At 43.0% G+C, this 19,735-nt stretch overlaps 1 protein-coding gene across 1 annotated transcript; it reads right to left on the bottom strand.

The window, feature by feature from the left end:
* Positions 1-1,591: 1,591 nt before the first annotated feature.
* On the bottom strand, positions 1,592-19,168 carry prima1 (proline rich membrane anchor 1). Its single transcript, XM_083791795.1, has 4 exons — positions 18,335-19,168; positions 17,039-17,180; positions 13,474-13,606; positions 1,592-4,054 (listed from the first exon to the last, which is right to left on the bottom strand). Exons 1-4 carry the CDS (start codon positions 18,614-18,616, stop codon positions 3,955-3,957), a joined length of 657 nt encoding a protein of 218 aa, XP_083647921.1. The 5' UTR covers positions 18,617-19,168; the 3' UTR covers positions 1,592-3,954.
* Between the last annotated feature and the right edge of the window lie 567 nt (positions 19,169-19,735).

Here is a 19,735-nt window from a genome sequence, read left to right as displayed (position 1 = left end):
TGTGTGTGTGTGTGTGTGTGTGTGTGTGTGTGAGAGAGAAATCAGTGCCAGGGCTGCATCTGTCAGCCACCGCCACCGTTGTGGTCGTTTGAACTCACAGGCCGTTCTAAAGAACCTCTCTCATTAGCAGAAGCTTATGTAATCAGCGTCCCACAGGTATACAGCACTTTCCCCGCCCCGGCCGGGCTGCTTGCTTGGCTCTTGGAGGACCATATGGGAGCACTGACCTGATGAGCAGGCAGCTGGAGATACTGAGGGGTAATTAACGCTGACCAAAGGCTTCTCAGGCAGAGAGGGTGTGAGTGGGTCCTCAAAGAATGTGAAGGTCAGCTTTAAAAGGAGCGAGTGTGATCACACACACTCCGGTAGCACAACGTAGCACCCAGTGCATGGACAGGTGACATTAGCTGATTAAAGAGCGAGGTTGAAAGCAGTGGTCTCACACAGATCAGCAGTTCAGCCTGGGAAGGAAACGGTTCCACAACTGCCTGCATTTGCAAAGATTAAAACTGAAATGTATAGAGTTTCCAATCCAATACATGGATTTGGAGAATTATTTTCTCTTTTGCTCAACAGAAAAACCCTCTGAGAGAACCCTCATACAGTAAAGCTGGCGGAGACAGTGAAGATCCCTGGCCGTCCCACTCAGGCCTGTCACATTGGTTTATTACAGTCAAATCCACAGCGCCATGGCTGGACAATGCATGAATGTTTAAATTGCTCAGAATGTCCATTGGCATTACCATCAAGTGGCACATCTAAAGCAGGGAAGGCACAGCACTGTATAGTCTCTCATTCACATTATAATTCATTCACATTCCTCTCTGGTGCTTCTCTACTCTCTCTACATGACTTAGCTTGTACAATATCTCTCCACCTCCCTGGTTTCACGTTGTTAACAAAATGTGTGATGCACAAACTGATGGAGAAATGCGTAGCTTTATGTAAAATATTAAAATCTGAGGGTAGAAATTATTCCTTTGAAACACAGTAGCTGCATATAATTCACTTTAAAATAGAGATTTTGCCAAAATGCCAGTTAATCATTTTTATACCAATTTGAGTTTTAGCTGCCGAATATAATCACTCACACACCAGTCGTGATGTTTGTGACATTTTATATTGATTGAGCCCAGAGCTAGCGCAATATGTGACCCATAAGTTGTATTGTTTGCATCATTAAGCACCCATAGAGTGGAGTGTGTTTGATAATTGCACTTCATTAAAGATGCACTGTGTGAGACAGACGGGGAGCATGTTTTCTGTTACGGGGGCCCAGGGGACATGGCCAGCACCGCTCTGCCCGAGACACGCACACAATAACAACACAGAACAGTGAAGAAGACCGGATGGTTACAGGCTAAATATAACATCACTTTCATCACCCTCAGCACATATGCACAGGTTTGTCTGGCATCGAACAACAAAAGCATGTATTTTTATCTGCATTGCCTTTCAACACAATAAACTGTAGGCCTGTCACTCTGTACACTTTTATTTACAACTGAAAAAGTCAGCAATGAAATCAACCTATGCACATTTACCTATCTGTTTGGTATAATGCATAAATTGTGCATTGACTATTGATTGCCATATATACATTAATGGCTTGCTCCATCAACATGACAACATTGATATAATTCTAACATGTAGCACATTGTTTATTTTCTACTATGTATAAACGGATCGTTCTGTTATGCTGTACATGTAATTAACAGTCCAGAAGGCAGATTTTTAAATATCAATATTTACATTCATGCATCCATCTTTTATCTCATATGGGTACATATTAGGGTATACTGTTTTGCTAATACCTGTGCATGTTTCAAATTTTCAATGCAACTGTGTGTTTCCAAAATGTAACAGTTTAGCCTATGTCTATATATTATACATACAGACAGCCATAGAGTACAGCCCATTCTCACACATAACAGTCATCTGATTCTGCACGCATGCACAAACACAGACAGACAGGCAGACATAGAAATACACACATGCACACATGCGTGCGCACACACACATGCGTGCACACACACACACACACACACTCGCACGCGCACACACACACACACACACACACACACACACACATACAAACACGTACAGCTGATACACAGATTCGATGTCAAAAAAGCAGCGTAGCATTGAGTGATGCTCCAATTCAGCTCAGATTCAATTAGAGGGGTGTGGAGGATCTCTGTGACAGCACTGAGTCACACGCATCCCCACTGAGGCCATCCTCTGTGCAACCTGATCTCTGGCTATTGGCTAAGCCTCCTGTCTCTCACCAGTCACAAGGTCAGCGGTCAGCCCTGGGCTCAATGTCCCTCTATACTGGTGATGGGCTAAGAACTTGTAGACGGATAGGAGAATGAAGATTGTCAAATCCAGACAAGAACATGGTTGAAGGCATCCAGATGAACCCTAGAACCTAGGCCTCTGAAATGACGAGATAATAGGGACTAATTCAGACGGCTTAAAATTTTCTCTGCAACGTTTTAATGCTTAATTGATACTTTGTTGTACACCAGTGTGGTGTCGTGCCACATGTAGATAGCAGATCTTACAGCAGATCTACAAGCCAACAAAGGCAGCGCACAACTCATCACATCCATGATGCGTTATGAGCTTGTAGATCAGCTGTGTCCAGCACACAACACCGGCATACGATGAAGCATAAATCAAGCTTAAAATAGTTTTGTCTCGTCGCAAATCTTTGGTCTGAACTAGGCTCAACAAAAGAAACCGCACAAGCACATCTAGTGTTTTTGGGAGCTTGTGCTAAAAATTACACAAGGGAAAAAACAAATGGGGAAAGGAGTTCTGCTGCAGACGGCAGTATGGAAATAATGTTTGGAAAACACACATTCACACACAGCACATCACAGAAATGCCCTGACTTGTTTTAGTGAAGTCTCAGGGAAGCAGAGAAAGGCATATCAAACAGCCAGAGACAAAACAAGTGACACCAAAACTCTTTGCAGAGCAAGCGCGTTTTCTGCACCAGTGTCTCAACAAACTGACAGCGGGCTTAAAGCATTGGAGCATCACAAATGAATTATATGGTTTATGAATAATTCACTTAAAAAAACAAGCTATCAAGAAATAAAATGAATCAGTCAAGATATGAACAACTAAAGGGACAGCATTAGTTTTTTTGTTTTTTGTAAGTAAAAAAATAAAATTCATAGATAAGTAAATAAATAGATGGATGGATGAATATATATTACATTGAGCCTAAGTCCTCAATTTCAGTGCTGGGATGTAAAATAAACATGACATGACATCATTATACTGATGTTCATCCTGTTATTTATGTTTTTGTAAATTGCATAGTCAGATGAGAAAATTCCACATCCCAAACCCAGGACCAGCAGAATAACTGTGCCCCTTTCTGAACCTCCACAAATGTAAAACAAAACATTGTGAGAAATATAAAAAAAAAGAAGAAAACAAATGTTGCATTCTCCATAAAAACTGCATGCACGTTATTTATTGTGTGTGGTGGTTATCTAGCTAGCACACAAATGGGACTGCTGTATTGTCCGTTGTTCCATTGCAGTGTGCAAGGTCTGGGTCTGCAGTAAACTGGCAAACAGTCCCACTCCAGCAAGCAGCCAACCAGCCTGTCAGCAACACTTGCTGTTACAGAAAGCATAATGTTCAGCCTGCTGTGCCACTTCTGACACCACAGGGGGGGTTTGTTGCTCTTTCTATCCCGTTCACACATATTTCTCTCTCTCTTTCTCTCTCTGACTTCAGCTTTTCTTTTCATTCTCTTTCTCTCTCTTTCTCGAGCTGGATGTATAGGTCTTCAAGTCCAGGCAATGCACAGAGAGATGAGGGAACGAACAGTGTATGCGTTTAGGAAACCTCCGGTAAACCCCCATTTGCATTCTGGTGAGAGGGAATTGTTTGTGTTAGGGGGTAAGGTGATGTCTGTCAGCTGACAGTCTATACCACAGTGTTGTTGGTGCCTATGGTCTTCTTGTTGCGGATGCTCATAGCGTACTCCCCACGACTGGTTCCGTTCTCTTCTTTCCGCAGTGGTTTCCTACGGACAGACATTTTTCACATAAGCGAGAGGAAGACATTACTGACACAAGCAATTGTGTGTTGTATTCTTCCCCAGTAAAAGCTGTGTCATTAAACAGAGTTTCTAGCCTGTTAACCTTTAGGCTGATTCGATTCCCCTAGCCGCTCCGTGTGGATGCGCTGGTCTCAGCCATCCCGTCTAATCAGCTCAACGTTAAAAGGTCACTTTGCTCTTAGATCCATGAAGGGAGACGGGAGGGATGGATACATTGCAACACGGGGGACATGGCAATTAAATAGACGGTCGCTAGATACAATCCCCCCCCCCCCCCCCCCCCACTAAGTGATGTGTGTACACTGTGCGCAACTCCAATTTGGCTTGTAAATCCCGTCAATACATAACCTCATGTGAAATTCCCTGTAATACTTTCCTACTTGCCTTTCTGAGAGTTCTTTCTAATGAAAAAAATAGTCACAACACATGATCCTCTTGCCTGTCATTGGTCTGTGAAGAGCCAGCATCATTCAATGCTACCCTTTTTATGCACCCCTCAGTGCTTTTGCGGTTATTATATTTGTCCAGTGTACTGTGGCTTCTGCGCCGACCCCCTCAGCTGCTCTCCCCTGCTCGGGCTTATGTAACTCAGAGACAGATCTGAATACAGTTAGTACAGTTATTGTCCCACTCAACACTGTACAGTGCCCTCGCTGGTACAGAGGACCCTTAAGCTACATCTTAGCTCAGTGTCTCCTGCCCTCTACTCTGAAAGCTACGGTTGGCCAGTCTGACTTGACGGACAGTCATTCTCAGTCCAGTTGGACCCAAGCGTCTTCCCCTCAGAGGGGAGCTAACGCCCCTACTGTAAGTATTTACCCATTTAACTACAGTTCCCAACCTTTAATCGTTTAGAGCCTCTCTTGTTACATCAGACAAACGATGATGTAAAAAGGCTCCCTACACACACACACACACACACACACACACACACACACACACACGCACGCACACTCTGAGAATTGCACGCGTGCGTGCAATTCTCAGACATGGTTAAACACTTATACGCTATACGCTTCATTGCACACCAAATAGTGAAAGTAGCTACTTAGATTAGACCAGACTTTTTCCTAGACCTGCTATTTTCTGCAAATATTTGTCTATTGTCACCAAATGTTCACATGCCCAGAATAGGGATGCTATTTTCAATTACAAAAATATTGTGCTGCACTAAATTGTGTTATTACAGTTTAAAATGTTTGACTACCTCAAGCCCTGCCCCGCCAATGGGGGCCCGGACGGGAGCGTACCTACAGTATGTTCCCCAGGTTCTATGTTCCCCACCATGCAAAAAAGGTTCTTTGTTCCCCACTTAGAATAAACCTAAATTATAGTAATTTTAGTAATTCTAGTAAGACTAAAATATTATTTTAGTATTATTAGTCTTAGTGTTACTTTTAGTAGCAAATTCTGATTTAAGCTCAGTCTTTGAACAATCCATTGAACTTTAGGCCTGCCTAGGCTACTTAAACTATCTAATTAACATAAAATAGTAAATACACTAAAACATAATTGCTCAGACTCTTCAACAAAGATGGCAAAAACAAACATTATTTGTTCTGTACTTATACATACAATTGTATAGTACAAAACACTGAAGTCCTTAAACCAGAAACCTAACGCAGAAATCCTAAACCCTAGGTAAGTGGGGAACATAGAACCTGGGGAACATAGAGATGAATGATTTTGAATCACTGGACTATAATCAGTTTGGTACAACATAAATGTGATAAAAGCATTAAGAACCATTTCAGCTTTCAGTTATGCAACACAGTTATGACCCACATAGTATAAAATAATACATCTTTGTAACTTTTCACTGTAATACTGAACTGAAGACTACAGTAATTCATGCATTCGCTCTCCCCTCTCTGTCTGTCTGTCTGCCTCTTTGGTCTGATTCTGTTCCTATTGACAATGATGGATGACAAGTAACGCCCTGCATGATGCATATGAATAACTGTGCCCCAGAATGATTGACAGGTATAACAGCTTAGTCATCGCCATCACTCACACAAAAGTCAGCTGCCTCTTCTACAGGGAAAAGAGTTTGACTTAATAGCGCTATAGTAAAGGCTGTAAACAAAATGTGAGGCAGTAAATAAGACTTCCTATGGGAGTCCTTCATCTGGTGGTTGACGACGTAGGGCCACCCAGGACATGCATTTGCTCTGTCCCAGTGGGACCAGGGGAAGCCTGGGAAAGGAAACTGCCCAGCCTTGGAGTGGAAACACATCCTCCTGCTGCAGGGAAGATGATTGGTTGATATGGGCTGCAGCAGGGGGAGTTGGGATATACCAGGGTTTTCTCTAAGGGACAGCGCTGTCTTGTTTAGAGCAAGGCTGGGAATTCTCCTCTGAGAGAAGAAGTGGTACGTGCTAACAAGATAGATATTCAACGCGGTATAGTCGTTCTCCCTCAATAACAGTTAGAAATATATATATTTCTGATAGAAGCTGAAGCTGTGCTTCTCCGGTGTCCTCAGTATCACAGATAAGCACGGTTTCCCCAAGCATTTCTTTGTAGAAGGGATACCAAGGACCTGTGGTCAGATGGTGCCATAGGACCTGTGTGAAAGTTTATGTAACCTATTACACAGGTCAGATAATATTGTAATTTATATCTTGCTGTATACAGTATCATCTTTCCACTCTGAGATAGACTGAGTTTGTTTTTACTTGCAGTTAAAAATGTGGAAGGCCTGGGTGGAATTGAATTAACATTTTCTACATTAAGCACAAATCAGCCTGGGGAGTGAACAAAGTACAGAGAGGGTGAAAAACGTTTGCTGCTGATGCAGCAGCTAACCAATCAGCACAGCTAAAGTTCCATTACATGCTGAACTAGCACCACGATTTTCTTAATTACTTAACTAGTTAAACCCTTACATAGTTGACTCTTGTCCCCATGGGGTCTATACTGGGCCCCACCTTTTGTCCCTCTACAATAAATATACCGTATCTTGACCAATGCATTTCCCCAAATGTTCACCCAGAATAGGGCCCCTACGGTTCATGTGGTTAAGTTAACTTAACGTGATATGATTTTACAGCTTACCAATGCTGCCTGACTCGAAATACATTGCTGAATAGTCTGTAAGATTCTAAGCCAATTGTTGCTTTGTTTTCCTAAACAAAAAGCATTGGATTTAAATGCCTCCTTAGGAACCCTAGGACTTTCCACTTTTTGTGTGGCAACTTAAATATGACAAACAGGAAGAAACTTGTCCACCAAACACAATTTGTTGTGTATGATTTGGCAGAATGTATTGCTGAGGAGACACTGCAGTTTATCTGGGTGCAAAATAATCCAAAACTAATCTAATGGCTGCATAGCATGATAGCAACAAAGAAGAGTTATGCCAGCGACACACCATCGGGGAATACCAGTAAGTAGCCTACTTTTTTATTTGTGTGAACTATGGGTAATAAAGAAATGATTCTCCAGCTCATATTATCCAATCTTCGGCAGTAGCATCATGATCACCCGTTACTTCGATAAACTATGTTATTTATTTCAGTACCTGACTGTCATGGTCTGCAGACCATGTCTCCCTGTCAGCCACTCCCACTCTCCATTCCTACCCTCAGTCATTGGCTACGTTTACATGAGCAGTTAAATCCCCTTTTCATTCCGAATAGAAGTTAAATCGTATTAAACGTTGTTATGTAAACACCTACAAAAACTTACATCCGAATGAAAACGCTCGATGCGATCTAAAAACCATTCCGATGTCACTGGCCGGATTACTCCGATGTTCAATGCGATTGAAAGAAAATTGGACTCATGTATACACTGCTTCGGATGTAAATTAATTCTGGTCTTTCTGAGCATGCTCATTTTCCATTGCGCTCCAACTCCAAGGCGCTCATAAGCCTCATATCCAAGGCGCGCTGAGGAGTTTGCACATAGAGCGCGTTATTTCGTGCATTTTGTGTGTGTGTGTGTGTGTGTGTGTGTGTGTTCAACGGTCTCTCTCTCACACTCTCTCTCTCTCTCTCTCTCTCTCTCTCTCTCAAAAATAACGAGCGACCCGATACAATAATAATCAGTGTGTTGCGTGCCCTGGCCGTGCTGTAGATAATAAAGTAGGCTACACATAAAAACGAGATGATCACCTTCCCAGCGGAGAAGGGGAGCCGCAGCAGGTGGGGAAAAAAAGACGGTAAACATAGTATGTCCGTCCTTATCCAAGCAGCAGCCTCAAAACTACTGCGGAATGAAATGATGGGATTTCAAAGTGTCGTCTTTCGTCTGAAAGTCACAATGAATGAACTGCCTATATTTTATGTGTCCAACAGATGGCGTAGTTTCACGTGAATTAACATGTATCATGTCTTTTATCACTTCTCCATATAAACACTCATTCGGAATGACCATTTCCCATGTAAACTCGCGGCAAAAAACATTACATCGGATGTATTTTATTCGGAAGTATTTATTCGGAATGATCACCCTTCATGTAAACGTAGCCACTGTCACACACCTGTTCCCACTCCATCCCCAGCCCAGCCTATAGGCTAATGTATAGGCCCTAATATCTTTTGGAGGGAAAATGGACAGTGAAACAACTCTGGCCTTCACATAAACTCGGCAACAAAAGGTCGTAAACTTAACTTTTGTAAATTATTCCTCCACTTTAATAATACCAATTGGTATTGTATTTTATATCATTTTAATCGTTGATTAGTCACCTTTACAACCAGGTGTTCGTGGAATGAGCAACACAGTTAAACATGTGGGGGGGTAGCGCCTCCAAAACATTTGCCAAAACGGCAAGTGGTTGGTTGAGTTGCTTAGTGGATTGAATGATTGCACTCTCACACAGTAATAAGGAAACAACAGGTATTCAGTCATTTTTACACTTTATTAATTTTACACTCAGTGTTAGGGAACTCATTAGGCTCTGGAAGATCCATACAATCACAACTAGACACATTTTGCTGTGGGATGGCATCCCATTCCTCAACCAGGATTTGTTGCAAGTCAGCCACCCTGGTTCTGTTTGTCACTCTAGCACGTACAGCATGCCCAAGCTGATCCCACGAGTGTTCAATTGGGTTGAGGTCTGGACTCACGGCAGACCATTCCATCCTCTCCACTCACAGATTCTGGAGGTACATCATGGCTCTGTGGGGCCGAGCGTTGTCATCCTGGAGGTTGGCCTTACGTCCCAGATTCTGAAGATATGGGATCACCACTGGCTCCATAATCTCATCCCGATATCTCACTGCATTGAGATTGCCTTCAATGATAAGTTCTGTGAGAGAGAGATACTGCCCCATACCAAGATGTTGTGGCTGCATATGGATCTTCCAGACGCTACTGAGTTCCCTAACAGTGAGTGTAAAATTAATAAAGTGTAAAAATGGCCAAGATATGTGTTTTGACCTTATTACTGTGAGTGCAATAATCCAATCCACTAAGCAACTCAAAGCAAGGGTGAATATTACCAACTACTTGCTTATCCTACGGACGCCCAATCCTTACAAGCTATTCGTTGTAAAGGTGACTAATCAACGATTAAAATTATATAAAATACAATACCAATTGGTATTATTAAAGTGGAGAAATAATGGACCAAAGTTACGTTTCTGATGTACTTGTACAACATAATTCATTTGTTTGGCAATTTAATAGTATACCACAGATTTGAGTATCTTCTTTCAAGAGTATTTCAAACGTATAAGTTTAGTAGCCAAGCAAACACCATTAGGAAAACCATTGTCAGGAAATAGGTGTAATTTCAGATCTTCAAGCGGTATCAACGGTGTACGTATCATTTTCCCTGTCCAGACTAAAACGCAAGCCTAGAATTTAAAAACTAAAACGGAGCCAGCAATGTATTTGAGTTTTAGGGGGACACTAGGCTAAAATGTAGCAACGGTTATGCATTTGAAAACTAAAAGGTATTTGTGTGGATGTAGCATGGCTGTATTTCCATACATGCTATTGACACGACTCCCACTGTCACCATTCTTACTAACCTTACTTGACCTTTTAAATTTAACTGACGATTATTTAGCCTATAGTGCTACAGTAGTTTAGACGCGAGTCGACAGAAGCCAAGTGGCCGATCATAAAGATGCACTGCCAATCAAATTTGATGCTTCAAATTAGTTACTAACACAGAGGATACTGGACACCTTGTTGATGTTTTGAATCCACTCTGAGGGCGGGTCACAAAATGGAGCACTTACTCAAGTTACAGTAAATTAGTTTTAAAATAATGACACCGCAATATGCGGGCCGCCAACTCTGTGGGTAAGGCGTCCCACTCCACTTAATGTATTGAAGTGAAAACAGGCGTGGCATTCTGAGTCTGTCTGCTCAACAGATCCAATAATGTAGGTTGATTGCTGATGTTGCTCTGGGCCAACACACAGGGCATACCATTTGGGCCTCACACCGACCTCTACCCAGGCTGTCAATAATAGATGCCATGCTGTTGACACATGGCAGGTGGCTACACAACACTTCACAGGTTAGATGAATATTTTATATCAAAGCTGTGCGTGTGCGATCACAGAACACATTCCCGTTTGAAGTTTTGGGAATGAATTGTGATGAAATTGGGACATGTGTTAAGCTGTTTACAATTACTCCAACCATCTGGATATTAGAGTAGGCCTAACATACTTCGGGTTCAAAGACGGACTGTGAAACGCCCTGACACTGCTTACCTGTTTTGAAAGTGCTGGCTTGATAATTGATGGAGATAAGAATAGAGTAATAATAATATATTGCCAAATATTGGATTATAAACCACTTTGCTTCACAAAGATATTATGCTGTCTCTTCGTGTTACTGAATTGTCTTGACATATTGTAGTCGGACAGGTCCAGTTGAGATATATCTTCTCTCCTCTGGCAGATCCCAGAGCAGCCGGTCCATGATTGAGTAAAAGCATCTAGTTTCATTAATCAAGTTGCACTATGTTTGTTTAGGCTTCGTGGATGGCCTGCATCCTGGCCGGCATCCTGCCTATCATGTCTTTTGATTTTGACAGGACAGCCACACTGAAACACAGCATGTGTCTGAATCCTCTTTATGCTTGCACATACTGTATTACCGGCTTCCACAGTGTCTGGATTCCACTCAATAGAACATATGGAACATTTCTTTTTTGTTTTGTTTTTGTTTAGTCTTTTACAAACCCATTTCCTCTGACGGATGACTGGAAGACAAAGATTAGAAAATATAGCAAAAGGCCTGCAGGACTAGGGGGCCTACAGAGCAAGCTCTTATAGTGTGTCTGCTGCGCAGGGCTTGGCAATTGGCCAACTGATTTTCATTGGGAAAGCCCTGAGCAGTGAGGGTCTGGAAGAGCTATATATAACTGCCTCTGTTTTCTAGCTGACAAACCCTCTCGTACATTGTTATTGACTAGGACACCCAATTACCGCCTTTCCCTGCTTTGGTAGACAACATTTTTATCTGTCTTATACCCTCTCTTCCGCTCAGGATGGATGGATGATTAGGGCATCCATGACACATTCCAATCAATTTTTATGCTCCACATTTTTTTTTCTTTTTCTGGGGCTGGTTTCCTATTGGCTGCAGACTAATGAATGTCTAATGAGGCCAGTCTGACTGGACCTGTGCATTTTCCCCTACTCATTCTGAAAGGAAGGCAGTTTGGTGTGGCAGTCTGCAGTCACAGTGCTCACAGAGCTTCAGGACACGACCCGCTTGCATGTATAAAAGATGTGGCCTGCGACTGAATGACTGCGCAAATTAATTCATAAATAATGACTTGGGTTTGGGGCTACAGCAGCCCGTATTGCAACAACACTTCCTTACCACTGCTGCATTAAAAAAGGTGCCCCTTGGCTACGGAGGGGGCTGGAGAATTGCCATAATGAATTCCTGAGCCAACCACCCATTACTTCCGCTGCTTGACTTTGCCTATTTGTTGTTTAAGGAAAAGAGAAACAGAATTCTACCGAGGCCAGGCTGGCCAGACACATCTAGCGTGCTCTCTTCACACACAATTTCATAAATAACATTATTTCCTAAATTGTACATGCACATCTATGGTTATTCTCATATGGGTTTGAGACACTTGTTTATTCTATGTCTTATACAGTGTGTAAATATGCCAAGATGATGAATATGTGTGCGTGTGTGTATGCATCTGTGTGTTGATGGTGGTGGGGTGTGGGGTGTAGAAAAGTGTGCTCATATTTTCTCCATGCCAGTCCGTGCATATACATTGCTTTTAGACAGATGTGTGTGCAAACTGTGCATGTGCTAAATGTCTGTGAACAGCTACGTGTGTGTCGGAATTTATGTGTGATACAGTGCTGGCTGAATGTCAGATAGGGAATTGGGTCTTGGTTCTGCTGCAGGCTAAAACCTCACGCAGCTTTTTCTCTAATAAGCCAAACCAAATAGGGGCAAATAGCTAGAGTTGCATTGACAGGGCCTTGGGATTCCTTTGGTAGTGGATCTTTCCCCCACTTTCACATGACATCATCCTGTTGCCATTCAAAAACATACTAAGACAATTAAAGGGATTGTGACATTAAAAAAAAGGTTTTGGAATTGTTCTTATTTTTTTTAGGTTTTCTAATCTCAATTGCACCCAAAAAACATGAACTTTTAACATTCAGTAGATTTTCTGTGATCTGGGGTTTTCTGGCTCAAACAGGTGCTCTGATTTGCCGGCAGTAAGTGATGTAAGACCCTGCAAATCCCATATATGTCAATGGGATTTGCCAGCAGATGTCACTGTTTTCACTGTGTTGCCTGTTTTCATTGTAGCTCAAAAGGCTTCCAAACCCCAAAGAAAACTTCAGACCACAGAAAATCCACTGAATGTTCAAAGTTCAGGTTTTTTGGGTGTAATTGAGGTCATAAAACCTAAAAGAAAAAAGAAAAAGAAAAATAAATGAAAATGAATGTCATAAAACCTTTAAGCAATTTTAAATGGCCAATGCTGAGAGATTTTATTTTGGCATCTTGGATGCTACAATTTTTACACTCCTATTTATTTGATTTTACAAATAATGCATAATACAACTGAGTGCCTCATCCTCACTTACCACGGAAACCCAAGTTCCAATATCTAACCTTTGACCTTAGTGTGACCCAGCAGGGTTACGTTACGACAGGGGTCACGGTATCCTTATGTGACGTTCTCAGGTAAGTGGATTCAGTCTCAAATGAGTAACCTTGGATAAGATGGCAAGGACAGCATGCATACTTGCTTTTTTCACATTTTAGAACGGTAACTTACATTCAACCATCCCTATTTTGGGCATGTCATGGTATTGAGCTTGCACAATACCATTGCATGACTTGAGTACAAAATAGGGATACTGCTGCATCAATAGGTTAGAGGGAATCATAGAAACAGGGAAACAGAATGCTCATCGAACCTCTTGATGGCCTTGTAGCAGATGATGATGGCTGACAGGAGGAAGACAGCTGAAGCACAGCCCACCGTTCCTAGCACTATTATCTCCATCCCCATCCACCAGGGCCTCAACAAGGGCACAGTGGGATCTACCACTGAGAGAGAGAGAGAGAGAGAGAGAGAGAGAGAGAGAGAGAGAGAGTCATTAAAGTGCAGGGAGACATGGGTATAGAGAGTATAGAAAGTGGATGGAAGAGAAAACGGTTAATGGACAAAGTCAGACCACATTGCTAGACACCAATATTACCATTGTGTCCATCGCTTTTGAATCTACATGTAAAATATATATATCTGACTTCTCAACCACTTAAACACTATAACACTATATATATAAACACTATAAGTCCCCCTGGGGCCCTCTAGTCTACACCAAATTTCTTCATTGAAAATAGCCAAGCTACAAACTGACAATGCGTCACTGACTGCAGCACATTGTGAGCTTGTAGATCAGCTATTTTTGAGGGGTGCAACCACTCCTATAGACAGGTATGTGTGTGGCTGGGTCTGTCCCTGTGTCCGAGCACGATGTGTGTGGCTGGGTCTGTCCCTTTGTCCGAGCACGTAAATAGCGTTATAGCGTTTGTTCACCACCAAGTGTCACTGTTGCACAGCCTAACACACAGAAACAGAGACACAGGCCAGGGAGGAGGGCTTGTACAGTACAGTACAGTACAGTACAGTACAGTACAGTACAGTACAGTACAGTACAGTACAGTACAGTACAGTACAGTACAGTACAGTACAGTACAGTACAGTACAGTACAGTACTCACAGCGTGATGAAGATCCCCCCAACCTGTATTTAATAGCTCAAAGGCGCTATGCATTGATTAATTGTACTGTAACTGTCCATAACAGAGCATAAATCTTTTCCAAGCCTGCTCTCACAAAATTATAGGGAAGCATCAGTGTCTCCTCGCCTGTTGTGTAGAACTTGGGCTCAATGTTCAGAGATATCTAAGCCGACACTATGAATCATTTAAGGTCCTGTCAGCCTTTCTTACACCACCACTAGTCTCCTGGTCCATGCCACACCTCCTGCGCTTTCACACTTTACACTGTCAAATCCTCAGTATTCTTTTCATGCCGACCCGAAAGTGTGCAAATGGTTCAGTTTGGTGAAATTAACACTGAGGATTTTACTGTGTAGATGTGTGGTACAGGACCATTCACTGCGAACCATGTACATCTTCATGTGCACCCGCACCTTACGGAACTTTCCTGTCCATTCGTTGCTCTCCCTGCTGTTTATCTCGCATTATCACTTAAAATATTGTATGTACAATCTGTCTGTCTTTCTGTATAACCTTGTCTGTGGCTCTCTGCTCCCTCCTTCTCTATCACACTGTGAGAGTACCCAGTAAAATGTTCTAGTTTTACCCTAAAACAAACACGCTGCGTTTGCAGCGCTGCGGTGTTATGAATGGGATATGTTTTACACCATGGCAACAAATCACCCCTTAGTAATGTCCTAAATAGCTTCTAACACGGCAGATTTCTACTGAGAAAATGACATGGCATGGCTCCCTCCAGCACAGCACAGCACGTCATAAGTCACTATGAATCTAAAAGCCTCTCAGGCAAACTTCCGTTTAATCCTGCGTTTTGTCAACGGCTGTAGGATTTAATTCAGTCAGTGGTAAGGATCTCCTTCATTGTGATAAAGCTCACTCCTTTGAAGGGACACAGTGAAATCCAGAGTGTTCATTTAACTGTAATAATGGACCCGTGTGGGTCGTTTTTTCCACTGTCACAGTTCAATTAACACTGCAGATTTTACTGTGGACTTGTGAACCATTTTTAGCACATACAGTAGACTCTTACTTAACGGTGCCAGTTCCTCTCTTTTTCTTTTTCAAACTTTTTGCGGATAGACACAGTCTCAGTCATTGTCCCAGTTTTTATGCCTGTTCTGCATATTTATTGCCTACTTATAGTTTAAAGCTAAATGTAACCATTGTAGAGAATGGAATAGTGCTAATAAATTTTGCTTATTGCAAATACTTTCCTCAAAGCCTTTAAAACAGCCAACTACTGAGTCTTCTTAACCATAATTGGACATTCAAAGCCCATGTTAGAGGACAGTCAGGTGATCCTGGCAGTATTTAGGCAGTGACCTTGACAACGATCACAAAGAGGTCCGGGAACTGTCCATTCTGCTCTTTGCAAACACTTTCTTCAACGCCTTAAAAACAGCCAACTACTGAGTCTTCTTAACCATAACTGGGCATTCAAAGCCCACATTAGATAGGACAGTCAGGTGGTCCTGGCAGTATTTATGCAATCACAAAGAGGTCCGTAACTGCCCATTCATAGGTGGATCACATGGTGAGTCATGCTTCATTTATACTCTGTCGTACAAAGGGGTCGTGCTCCAAAAATAGCGGATCTAAAAGCTCACGACGCAGTGCATTGTGAGCTTATACACCGGCTATTTTTGACGTGCGACACCATCATACGACTAAGTATAAATCAGGCTTCAGGGGGAAGAGGAGGCCCATCTACACTGACCAGACAGGGGGGGAGAAAAACCAAGTGAATAAAACCTTTCGCTCCGCTGTCTGTTGAGACTTTGATGATGAACTACCCCCTCTCCTGCGTGAGTGATGCCAAAGAGTCAAAGTAATAACTTGCAGCGGCTGCATCATCAGCAACGCCTGTCCAATATATCAGAGCAATGCTCATTAAGGTGCTCATGGGTATATACAAATCATATCAGCTTTCAGAGAGATTTAATGGATTAGACAAACTGTCAATGGATAGACCATCTATCGACTGGGTTGAAGAAAAGAGTGTATAGATAGAGGGACAAATGTGCTGCAGCCCGCAACAGGCAGCATTCACATACACACGCATCGCACACAAGTGCGTACAGTACACACACACACACACACCTACCCCTGTGCGCCCCCGGCTCGACTTCAAAACAGAACTGGCACGACTCGGCTGGTTCATTAGCCCCTTATCTGTATCAAACTAAAGCTAATTTAATTAAGTCATCTGTGTTTTAATCAGGGGTCCTCCGGGGGAAACCCTCTCCACTGAACCACTGAGCCTGACAGCCCAGCAGACATGGATTTCACAGGCAGCTGGGTACTCCCCAAGGTCAGGCCCGGCATAAATTAGTCCCGTGTTCAGCTGTCAACATCCTCTATCTAACACACAGATGCCACTGAGCATACACACATAACCACGCACGCATGCTCGTACACACAAACGTGCACGGACGCACACGCACACGCACACACACACACACACACACACACACACACACACACACACACACACACACACACACACACACACACACACACACACACACACAGTATAGATTGTGTGAATCTTGATGTTAAATTCTGCTGTAGATTAGGTCCGAAATATGGAAGCCAACATTGTGTTTCCTTGGAATTGGCTAATTGATGCTACTGCATGCACCTGCGTTTGGCTGGGAAACACTCGCAGGTGAGAGTGAGACAGGTCGCGTGATTAAAGCACTTGGACCCACGGTACTTGGAGCAGAGAACTTACCTGTGGTCCCAAGTAGCCGTGGTGGAGGAGGGGGGGGAGGCGGGGGAGGAAGGGGAGGGTAGCTTCTACAGTGGCATGCCAGCTGGCACTGTTCACTAACTTTCTCCGCCACAGTCCGTGAGCATGACCTCTGGAGTTCACCCTTCACGTGGAGAGAGAGAGAAAGAGGAGAGGGTGGAAAAAAGAGACCTTCAATGCATACTGAAAAATAACATTGGTGAATTGCCCACATCATAAATGCACGTGGGTCAACATCACTGCACAGGCACCTTTATCTCAGGTACTATGTGAAAATATGTAGATATTTTTGTTTCTTGTTTGATCTCCTTTCTCACTTGCCCTCCCCTCCCCCCTCTGCTCTTCTTCTTCCCTTTCTTTTGGAAATAACGACACGATGGGACCTATCACCATAATGCACGAAAACAAATTTCACCCACTTTTTTACCTTGTAAACCTGTGATGTGACAATAAAGCTGGTTCTGATTCTGTGTGCTGCAGTCAACAACATCCTAGTTAGTTTCATGTGGAGGCTAGTAGTGGATATCCCTTCACTATCTATTCCCTGCATTGTTGCTGCCACAGCATCTTTCAGTGTTTAGACATGCACAGAATGGTATCATCATCATGTCTATGGCTGCAACCCTCTTCCTGTGAGAAACCACCCACCAACAGAGTGGGCAGCAGGCTGCCCTGAGGAGTGTGCGTGGGTGGACTTGGAAACTCAAGCAGATCACATTACACATGAACCCTGGCAGCACTGCGTGTGTGTGAACAACGGTTGTAGGCAGCAGCGTGGGGCAGAGGTTAGACTACTCATCCCTAACATATGCAGGGGTGCAGAGGCCTGGATCATGGTGGGATAACAGGATATTGTTATCATGGAAACGAAAACAGCTCTACTCCATATTCTCACAGCAAATTTAATTGACTGTGTTTATGTCGTGGTGTGTGAGCTAGCACATGAGTGTGCATAGCTATTATTCACATGGTGTGTTGTCATTATCAACTTGCTTTACAGTTACAGACAGGCATATCCATCATTATTAACATTATGGGCAGACCTGTGTGCCATACATTATTGACGCCATACACTGGTGCACATGACTGGCTGCACAGTGCACACAGATTATGAAGCAACAAGACATTGCATGTAATAAGTATACAAAAACATGAAATGAAGTCTAGTTGTAATCGTTCACCTGCTTATCTAATTATTCCAACAACTCCAGATACACTTGTATAACATCATCTCATGCGTAAAATGAGTTAAGCGGCGCGCCTAAACATGCTCCTTACCTGGCATGAGAGTAAAAACAGTGATAGAAGGCTATGACCGAAGAAAAAAGGCCAAAAACTTAAAGTAAATGGCATTAGGTCTTGGACCAGCATTCCTCTTGCGCTGTTCTCGAAGACACTAGGCAGCCTTTCGAACAAATGAATGCAGTACACATAGGATTGGACTGTTTTGGAAATAACCATCCACCCTATCCAATTCAGCGGCGATATCTGTGACAGGCGTCTCCAGAAATAGTTTATGCCACAGTCATTTTGCTCTTGAAATCCCGTTGTCGGTAGCATAGGACAAGCAACACAATACCTGTAAATCTCGATAATTCATATCTCTAAAGTAGTTTGGTTTTATTGGCACTCAAATAGCGACCCGATTCACGCCTCTTGGTCAGCCGCTATACTCCGTGCGATGTGAGGGCGATAGATGGCCCATACCCGACATCCCTCCTTGGCAGCATACATGGGCGCAAACAAATGGGCTACTCAAGCCATCGAAGTTGAAGAAAACGAAGAAAAAGATATCCTCATGAATACCGTGCGATACAATCCCTTACAGCGGCCGTGGACTCATCACACATCTCCCCAACTTATCTAGGCTAAACGTACGAGCGAGTCCCGCGGGCAGAACCGAGGGTTAAACTGATGCATCCCCCTCCCTGCCAAAATACAGCGGGCTGTTTTATAGAGGAGCATCACCGTACCGCCGAGTGGAAGTGCACCTCGCACTTGATGCAGATCAGCTCATCCTGTCAATGTGCTTTTCCCCCAGTCGCGAATTCTTTCAAAACAAAGTCCGATCGAAAGACAGGGATGGATAAACGAGACACGTTTAAGTGCTGAACGCACCCTAGCTGTTATTTCGAATGCGTCGACAATGTCAATTGTGCTTTTAGTGGTTTGAGCTGAAAGTATATAGCCTACAGTGCATGAGGCGAGTCTGTGAGGATGACGCTTGATAGACCGAATTAAAGTCAAGTAGCCTACGCTAGGGAGAGAGAGGTGGGTGGGAGAGGGAGAGGGGGAGGGAGAGAGATGGGCTGGGGCACCACGTTATAGAAGGACTTACTTAACTGTAGGGGCTATGGAAGACGCAGGCCGAAAAAATACCAGTGTATGTGATATAGGCTACTGTACTGTCAGTAGACTTTAAACCTCAGCAGTCTGTGCTCCAGTCAGTGAGTATAGTGTTGAATTAAAGCCTATACATTTAAGCATATCTGTTCATAATGCTAAATGCACTCCATGTTTCTTGATCAAAAAGTGACCAATATTTGATAAATTTCTTTGCACTGTTTGTCATGACTAACAGGTTCGCAATAAGTGATAAGTGGTATAACAGTGGTATAACAGGAGTTGCATATTGGTTGTGTCATGGTCTGTCACTCCACGTCTCCTCCCTGGCCACTC

This window comes from Protomyctophum parallelum, assembly GCF_964188405.1.
Source record: "Protomyctophum parallelum genome assembly, chromosome: 20".
In the NCBI taxonomy this organism is placed as follows: domain Eukaryota; kingdom Metazoa; phylum Chordata; class Actinopteri; order Myctophiformes; family Myctophidae; genus Protomyctophum; species Protomyctophum parallelum.
The sequence above is the reverse complement of the archived record's forward strand: the minus strand, read 5'-3'. Positions and strand labels throughout refer to the sequence as shown.